Source organism: Macrosteles quadrilineatus, unplaced genomic scaffold, assembly GCF_028750875.1.
Source record: "Macrosteles quadrilineatus isolate MER2022 unplaced genomic scaffold, UCM_ALF_1.0 Scaffold_9__3_contigs__length_116548681, whole genome shotgun sequence".
Lineage (NCBI taxonomy): Eukaryota > Metazoa > Arthropoda > Insecta > Hemiptera > Cicadellidae > Macrosteles > Macrosteles quadrilineatus.
The window spans coordinates 9,122,636-9,132,751 of NW_026542602.1; the positions used below are offsets into that span (position 1 = coordinate 9,122,636).

The window sequence follows — 10,116 nt, forward strand, 5'->3', positions numbered from 1 at the left end:
CATTACGAACATTTTAAGTATATGGTTTACGGGGGTGCTTGTTTCTTTGAGGAAACGTATTAAAAGACTACAATTATATTATTATGACTGATGACTCCAACGTCGTGTTTTAAAAAACCCCAAAGTAGAACACAATTCGTTAGTTGAATATTTTTACCATCTTAACTTGTTCATTTTAGTATTGGGGAGTCGTAGCTTCAAAAACTCAATTTGTTACAATACAAAGTTATTTGTATAACTAGTGGGCGAAGTGGTACTTTGCTGCACACGAGAGAAATGTTTACGCACGAGCCGTAGGCAAGTGTGGAAAGTTTTTGAGTGCAGCTAAGGCAGTTTGCACTCGTGTTACACATTATATTTTTTTACAGTTAATATAAATCATATCAATAATTAATCTTTCAAACACTGTACAACACGTGTTTAGGTTAGGTTTAATCCAAACATTGAACAAAAAGGGAAACGCTGCACCAGTTGATCGTAGTCGTAATATATTTAAGTGTTGTCAACTTATTTTCAAGCGTACACGGATTATGTGCATAGTAAAATCACGCTGTTTTGTGTTGTTTTGCTGGAATACTGGTGTGCGCCAAAGTAAGGCTTCGGTACTATAAACTGTGCAAGGAGGCCCACTTTGTCGGGTTACTGTAGGAAAATATAATAGGTCAATATTTGGACGGCTCTATCTTGAATACGGTTGGGTTGAATCTAATAACAAATAAAACAAATAATGTTTTATTGAAAGTGAGAAAGTCGTAGGGGGTTACTTCACCTTTTGGAATTTGAGTTATATCATTTGATTTTATTTATCAACTGAATAAAAAATGCACATATTTTTCCTGGTTATAAATGGTATTTTTAAAAATTTTCCACCCAAAAGACTTCGAAAAGGCTATTGCTACAAATACAAGTACAAATATTAACTATGAGTCTACTAAAGTCAATGGTAATGGAAATACTGGAGTAAACTATTGTACATAGTGCGATGACCATGACGTTTAAAAATTAGCATTTTTAATTCAATAGAGTACTAACTTTTTCATTTAATTTAATTAATTCATTTTAGCTAAGAATTTAGAGTGAACAATTCCCTCTTTTGGTTTACCATTAAATGTTATGATTTTTTCTCACCCTGATTTACCAACATGTTGTCCCATTTTCAATAGTCAATTTAATATTAGATGTAGCAGAGGTTACTAAAGACACGGTTATGGATTTTATTCGTGTTATATATTTATTTAAGCCTTTATACGACTAGGAGCTGATAAATCTATCATGATTTCAGATCAGAACCATGTCACGTCCCTAATCAGGTGAGCTCTGTTGTTGCTGTGACGGGTAGTCACAAAAATTATTTTCAAAATCTTGGGATTATATTTCAATAGTAAAAGACTTGGTAAATTGGTTTCACAATTCATATACCAGTGTCAGAACATTGGGATTTAGTAGACAGAATCCTTGATGACACGTATCCTACTCAATCGATCGAGCCATTGAACCCGTAGACTCAGCATTAGTACCTTGGAGAGACTGAGGTTTTAATTGACCGAAAGCAGAGAAGGTATTCACTTGGCCCCAGATTGTCTCAGGGGACACTTCCCCTGTCGCCGGGTTTTTGCGGTAAGGCGACTACTTCATTAATATTCATACTTTTCATACTTCATTCATAAGCCAACATTTTCAATAACATATTTAATAAGACATATTTAATAAGCCAACATTTTCAATTGGTATCATTGACTATATACACAGAAATATATTTCTGTATATATATTTTATTAACATGGTCAATGATTATTAGAATAGTGATTAAACGTTTTTTTACCTCTCACCAAAGTATTTTTATTATTTAACACGCCCCCGGTCACCCAAAGTATAATCATGACAAATTGGTGGAGGCGCCGTGTAACGATCCCCGTACCTCTCACAGTGTGAGACTACCCGACACACTGCCCTGATGATGGTATCTGTATCGAGACCAAAACGTCAGCTTAGTTCCAACGTCAACAACTCACTTGGAAAACAAAGAAATTTACAGTTCATAGTACCGGGTGTCCGAAAAAGAACTGAAGCAATTGAAATGCAAATACTGATACCAAATAAGAGACTATGTTTAATGTTTTATATATGTGTTAAAAGCTTAGCCTAAATTCTCAAGTTTTATTAGAAACTTAGTATAACTCAATATGAGCACCATTAGTGGCCCGGCATAAATCTGAGCGAAATTTTACCACTTCCCAGGTATTGGTCAGTACTTCAGGGAATGTTGCAACAACACATGCATCTATTCTCTGTCGGAGGTGATTCAGATCCCGAATCTGCACTGAGTAGACATCATTCTTTCCCACCCCCAAAGGAAAAGTCCAGAGAAGTCATATCTGGACTCCTTGGAGGCCATTGGATGGGCCCTTCCCCGCCAATCCACCGATCGTCGAAACCAGTATGGAGCGCTTCTCGCACACGCAAACTGTAGTGTGGTGGCGCTCCATCCTGTTGAAAATAGCCAGGGCCATTCCCCATCTCAATGTCACCCAACGATGGGAAAACATACTCCCACAACATGTCACATTGAATAGCACCGTTTATATCCTCTGAAATACTGACTAAAACCTGAGATTATGTCAAATTTCACTTAAATGTATGCCGGATCACTAATGGTGCTCATATCGAGTGATACTAAGTTTCTAATAAAACTTGAGAATTTAAGCTTTAAATACATATATAAAACATGATACATAGTCGCTTATTTGGTATCAGTATTCGCCTTTAAAATGTTTCAGTTCTTTTTCGGACACCCGGTACCTTTTATGAAGTGTAGCCGTGAATCTTTTAATCTAAGAGCTAATTAAAACAAAGGAAAGTGGGTTAAGGAATACAATATTTATAAATTACATTTAATTAAATATGACTACTTGAAGGACGGGGCAACGCTATGGACAGAGACGGGGATGACAGAGCCAACGGGGCGGAACCCATTCTCGTCAGCTACGTAAGAGATCTCCACAGGGATACCCTCCGGGGAGGTGTATCTGAAGGAACCCTTCTTGACGATGACGTTGTCCAAATGGTCGTTGGTTGGGCGGAGCTCCCCGGTCTCCTGGAAGTTGGCACCGTCAGTCTGAGTGTACCTGTAACAGAGAGATCGGGAGTGAGAGAAGAGGTAGTTTTGGAGGGAGATCTTCAGAGGACTAAGTTTTCTTTAAAGAAACCACCTGATAAAATAAAATAATGGATTGATCAAGTTCATTGATTCAATTGATAGCAAAAACATATGTTGTTGATCATGGACGCTAGTGCTGGTCTCAAAATTCAAACGCAAACAAAATAAAAAAATAAAGTTAGAAAGTAAAGTGTTTAGGTACGTTTTTCATATAGCCTATTAAAAAATGCTATAGATCCCGTAACATATTATCTCCAAATTAGTGTGAATTAATTAAATGCGTTTTGCAAAATAATCATTTTGCGAATCAATTGTATTAGCCGCAAGATAAACTATTCATTCGTTAAATATAAAATTATGGACTTGACATACCTAAAAATAAATCTTAGGTTTGCACCAATCATTGTTGTCATTAACATATAATATCAACAAGGTATGAATAGGATATACAGAAGTAATATGAAACAAATGTATTCCTCGAGTTATTCTCGTGCTTAGTATAATTTATGTGTTTTCTTTTAAAGATTAGATTAGCCTAGTTAATACAGCTCAGTTCATTACATTCAGCTACAACTTTAAACAAATTTAATTTCAATCCAAACAACATATATTTTGAACATTGATTTTGATCAGAGTTATTAATTAAAGCTAACCAAAGTGACTTAAAATACGTATTAACAGTTAAAAAAAGGTTTGTCAGCAAAAGTAAGTGCACGTGTATATTATTTAGCCTCAAAAGAGTACAGTATAGTTTTTTAAACGGTAAATTTGCGTGACATATTTCAGAATTGTTAAAGAAGCTGTACTGACGTTTTAAGTACTTTGATGTACTCAAAAACGTCTCTATAACTTTTAGTGTGATTTAGAATAATTTGAATTCGCGGTATTGTTTGTTTTTGAACTGCACTAAGACTATTTGAGCTACACTCGTTATGAAAAAAAAAAAAAACTGTTAAATGTTTCTAAGTTAATCATTAGAGCTAAACTTAAACTTTTCAACAGAAAACAAACCCTATTTATAAAAATCTTAATTTTTATAGTACGGCAGATAAATTGGACCATCCTATTTTACCCAAAGACACCAGTGGTCTGCAAATGCTCAATTCCAAGTGAAATCGTTTCTGGACCCCGATGCATTTTGCCATTAGGCTATCAATTAGTTCTTATATATGACTACAGGTCAACATCATGTAGTAATACGAGCAGGGTTTGACCATACCATTAAAAAAAACGTAAAACATGTAAATGGCGTGGAAACACAAACAAAACACTGTCGTTAACCTAAAAAAACTTACGAGTTTGTGAACTGTCCGCGGTCATCCTGCTGGTAGTTCCTCTGAACGATGCTGATCTTAGGTTGAGCGAAGGATGGGGCAGCGGCTGGGAAAGAGCTGAAGGCGGGGGCGGGTTGGGCAAACGAGTTAAAAGCGGGTTGTGGGGGAGGGGGTGCGGCAAATCTAGGAGATGCGAAGCTTGGTGCGAAGGGAGCGGGGGCCGAGAAAGGAGGAGGGAAGAACTGGGAGTCTGCGACAGCCGCGACGGCGAGGATGAGGAGGGCGATCATGGCGAAGAGCAGACTGATCCTGCGAGAGCAGTCTGCGTATATATATTGGACCTGTCAACAACCACGCCGTCATTAGAAGAGCCCAAAGGGTTTCAGTCGGTGGGGGTGGAAACTGAGCATCCGCGTCCACCCTTCAGATGACTGGCAAACTAACAACGTCCCTGATTTTTTGGCCAATTAAATTGAATAAATTTCTTTGAATTTTTTAGTGTCTGCGCCAGTAGGATTTTTAAATTGAGGACTCGCAAACGCTTTGAAGGGAAAGCTGGCTAAGCCCATCACATCTTTCTAGATGTGTTAGAAACTGAGTCCGAAATATCACCACTGGGCTAGCAACACATCATATTTTGTTATAATTTCAGTAGTATTATACAATGAATGTGTACAAATAATTCATGTTCTTGTATCAGTGCAAGACCAGAGTGCCCACTGGCTGCGAAACTGTACAGCATCTAGAAAAAAATCAGCCCAGTTGCCAATGTTGCCATATACCAACCCCAAAAATCCACGAATAATCTGACCGAAAGACACAAAAATTATATATCTAAAATATTGTTTCTTTCTACAATGATAATCACACCTGCCGTTCAGGACTCATAATATCTATTGAAAATTACAAATTTTAAATTTATGTGCACGAGTTCTCAAGTAACATGCTGGCATTAAATAACTAGTTATATTACAGGAAATGAAAAAGGAGAACCATTTTAAAATAAAAAAGAGTATCCATTTCTCAAATAAACATTTGTTAGCTTAAATATTAAGGCATTTTAAATAACTCATTTTAAAATCAATCAATAACGTGATCTTCTATACTATTATAATTATAATACTATTATAAAAAAGAGGTGGTTGCTGTATGTGTGTATGTGTGTATGGGAAAAGTAAACTCGAAAAATACTGGTCGGATTGGGCTGAAATTTGGCATGATGATAGCTCACATTCCCGATTAACATATAGGCATATTCTTATTTCAAAAATCCTTTCGGGCTCCGCCCCAGTGGCTCTGGAGTTTCCCATGTTAAACTTATGAGAAATGGAATTATTGAATCTTAACAGCTGTTTCAATTAAACAAGTTGGTTCTGTCCTATGATGTTCAATAGCATTAAAGTTACAAGGATTACCAACAGGGTGCAGCACTATTATTTCTTTTACATTTATGACAACAGCTAATTTGCAACCAAAAGGTGAGTGAGCGTAGCGAACGAACTTCAACCTGGAGGCGAGTTAGCGTAGCGAACGAGCTAACCTGAAGGCAAGTGAGCGCAGCGAACGAGCTCCAACCTAAAGGTGAGTGAGCGTAGCGAACAAACTTCAACCAGGACGTGATTGAGCCATGCGAACGAGATAATCTTGAAAATTAAGAAGTTAAACGGGGCAAAGCCCGCGGGTTACAGCTAGTAAATTATAAGAACTCTATGATCACTTAATGAATTAGTATTTACTAATTTGTAATTAATAATATTTATTGAGCACGAAGAATACTTTTAAGGAGAAGGCACAAATTAATGTGTTAACTAAATAAAAAAATTATACCCTTTGGCAAAAAGAGTCTGCCTGAACCGATAAACTAGAATGAATAATGTAGTTAGACAAATTAATTGATTAATTAATTAATTTTTCTAGGAACCCTATGTATTTTGCCTCGCTGCATGTTAAGGGTGTTGTTAATTTTCAATAACCGTTTTTTATTGTATTCAGTTTTATCACAATGAGCTACAAGCTTATAAACGCTCACTCATATCTCACTTTTGTATTTCTAGAAACTATGACAAACATTTTGATTAAAAAAGGAAATGGAACAGAAAGATAAAAGTGTAGAATTAACGTAGATAATATGGTAGAGATAAGTTCAAAACTAGAATTAGAAAACTTTTAATGTTTATTTCATTCGCTTTACTACTCAATTTACCAGCAAACAAAGAAAGGTTGCTATCTCTGAACACCCCTTTGTGAATCTTTTTTAAACTTATGCTAACTTAAGTGTTTAAATTATGTTATTTATTATTTTTGTTAATGGTATTTTTTTTTATGAAGATTGTGTTTATTGTACTTTATAAACATTAATTAATACAACATTCACACTATTCGGCTGATGTTTAAAAGTTACTCGTTAAATCTACACTATAAAACGTACATAATCTGAAACTTATTAGTATTTTATTGTATTTTATGAGGGGGCGGACTCAGGACCTTGACACGTCAACCGAAGCTCAACTTGCCTCTAACCAGGTAAGCATAAAATGTACAAATAACTAGGTAATACCTGTGTCCCTGGCCAGGTCCAGGATTTTTGCACAATGTTAGCGCCTGGTTCATCATCTGACTGCTTTTAACCAAACAGGGCTCTTCTCCTGTCCCCAAGTCTGTAGCAATCCAGAATGAGGTGCTTTGCAGTATCATCTTACCGATTGCAAAGACGATACTGTCATTGATGATTGTGAAGGTGTTTCCTGAAATGGTCGTGTCCAACTTCAGCAGCCTGCGAGTGAAGAGGATGCTAGGTTCTCAGAACTGTTTCTTACCATGGTTGTACTAAATGGTTTCGCCATTATAAACGGAATGATTGCAGAAGCGAAAGGAAGGGAGAAGTAAAAAAGATTTATGCAAGAGAAAGCAAAGAAGACAGAAGAGCCTGCAAAAGAATAAGTATGCTGGTCATGGAACCCAGAAGTAAGAAGAGGAAGGGTCTAGGGGTTGCTACCTCGTGATTACTAACCCACAAATAGGCATTCCCTTTGATTGACAGACTACTACCCCAGAGGTGGTCACATTAAACCGTTGCGTCTCCCGAGCGCCGAGGGCAAATGAGTATCCCCCAGCGCCGAGGCCATATATTACCAAAGAGCCTGCTCAGTGGACAGTGATGCAGAATTGACGAGGGTTAATACCTTCTATTTTAAAAAGGTCTCAATGATTTTAATCTGTGAAGCAGAAAAGGTTAGGTTAGATTAGGTTAATCATTCAAGATTAAATGCGAGCATCTCAAAAGTACGAGAGTTGGTAAGCTGAATTAAAAAATATTCATTAAATGTTAATTAAAATTCGAAACGTATCATGTCTGTAATGAAATGAATGTTAAATTAACGTCATTATAGTGCTACAATGCTCAATTGGGCACACACCTTTACCGCAGTTCGTTGCTTTTGTGAATTACAATTCGGCTGTCAAAACTGTCAGATTATGCCAGATAGCCTGCTCGGCGCTGGGGAGACTCGGCGCTCGGGAGACTCGGCGTTCGGGAGACGGAATCACATTAAACACACGAATAAAAAAAATGCATTACAATATGATAACTATGAAGCCGAATAGTACCATTGAGTATAAACGTAACGTTTATACTCAATGATATTACTTGTTGAGTTAAATGACAAGTTAAATAAATGTGTTGGCCTTAGTCACTAACAAGACTATAAGATCGCACCACTTATCCTACCCTTATCCATCACCCATATTTGGGTTAAAATAGGCACATAGTGGCGTCCCCATCTTAAATAATTGATATAATTGATTGATTCATGATTAGTTTTAAAATGCTCCACACGTTTTTGGGTGGATGTTATTGATGTGTAATCTATCTATTGGAGGATATTTAAAGCTACACAACCAGGAATTCAATACATATCAATGAAATCTCTCAATGGAGTTTTTGCTGTAAGCGTTTTCATACAACAAACACTGCAGATAAAGTGTAATTCAATGTTTTCTCTAAACTAGTTCTGAACTTCGCCCCTAGCTGCTACACTAACAGTTTGTTTTTACACTAGTTTTGTTTACCTGGCTGAAACTCTTAATTGGTAGAAATAAACATCGTGTGAGTCTGCCACGACACCTAACGTCAAACTTAAGCCAATATTAAATAAAATGTTGGATTTTGACAATTTCAAGGAAGTTTAAAAACGTATTTAGACCCAACAATTCCAGCCATTGTTAGTAAATATAATTTTTCTAAACGAGTATTAGAACTTATATTCAACCAACATAGGCTTATTAAAAATAATTATGTCAATTTACATGTTCAAAGGTTTTGACTTAGATGGGAAAGACATATTATTTATAACTTTACTAAACATAGATACTGCTAATTACGTGATTTTTGCCGAGCACTGTATTCTTCCATTTTTAGGATGAACTGATTCTAGCCCTGAACTTGAGCTCTTCTGGTAATGCCTGTAAGAAGTGAAAGTGTAGTATTCTAGGTCACCAACCCCCGGCAAAATTTAGCCAAAATCGTACAACTTACTAGGGAAAGGGGTGATGGTAATATTAACAATTTATTCTTTATTCATTTTCAAAGGCCAAAACTAATGTACACTGATTGCAAAGACAAAAGCTATAACTAAACAATATTACAAAGACATGCAAACAAGATTGTAACTTGTTGTTACAAAGATGCATATTCAGGGTGTCCCGTAATTAAGTACAAAGAATTAAGGCATAGGTTTATTGGATCAAAATAAAATGAAATTAAGAATAACATTTTTTTGTAAAAATTCTTCTTAAGCATGATATTAAAAATTTTGTGTGTTTTAAGTTTTATTTTTTTAACTATTTCGAATATTTTTCTGAAACTTTGTATACAATTGGATAATACCATAATGTAATAATCATTACAAAATATGTTTTGATTTCAAAATAGCAGTAATTTAAAACTGTATAACTTAAATTACAAAAAAAAAAAAAAACGGCTGATTTTTTGGAACGATGCTAGGAACATTTTTATTTACCACTAGCTGTTGTGCCTGTGCTTTGCAACGGGAAAAGGACACGAAATAGAAACATTTTGATCTATACACCTGTTGTATAAAATAGTTACACATCCGCCAACTCTTTTAGAACACAATTCAACCTTTATAAGCTGTATTGAAACATTTATGGATTTTTAATCTGGTAAGTAGTGGAAACCACCATTTTGGTTTTGATTGATTTTAAATCTTGTGTCGGCTGATATGTAAATATTTTAGCAAATTTTCAAATAACATTTTTACACACATGATTTACCTTCCACTTCCCTATTCACATATCTTTTTCTTTATTTTTTACATTTTAAATTTCAAAATTGAAGCTGCATACTAATTATTAATTTTTAATAAACAATTTTTGTAGGCCAGTCTTCTTTAAACTAAATTACAAATCCTTCCATCTCTACCCACAATAAATCATTAGCAACTCTAACACCAGCTGTTATAAACTTTAGAAATATTGGTGTGCCTTATATCAATAGTCTTTAGAAGTACGAGCTGTTGGCCCGTCCTACGTACGGGAATCGAGTAGTCAATTAAAACTGAATATGATTCAGAACAGCTAGTTTACAACTTGGTGGCCGATTCACACACACTGGCTTTGAGTACAGTAGCTTTATACCACCTTCCACTGCATAGGCCTACTATCACT

At 35.7% G+C, this 10,116-nt stretch overlaps 1 protein-coding gene across 1 annotated transcript; it reads right to left on the minus strand.

Moving 5' to 3' along the window:
* Positions 1-2,905: 2,905 nt before the first annotated feature.
* Positions 2,906-7,125, minus strand: LOC129002353 (endocuticle structural glycoprotein SgAbd-1-like). The gene is made up of 3 exons (XM_054430089.1): positions 6,989-7,125; positions 4,453-4,740; positions 2,906-3,125 (listed from the first exon to the last, which is right to left on the minus strand). The coding sequence occupies exons 1-3, from the start codon at positions 7,123-7,125 to the stop codon at positions 2,906-2,908; spliced, it is 645 nt and encodes a 214-aa protein (XP_054286064.1).
* Positions 7,126-10,116: the final 2,991 nt, after the last annotated feature.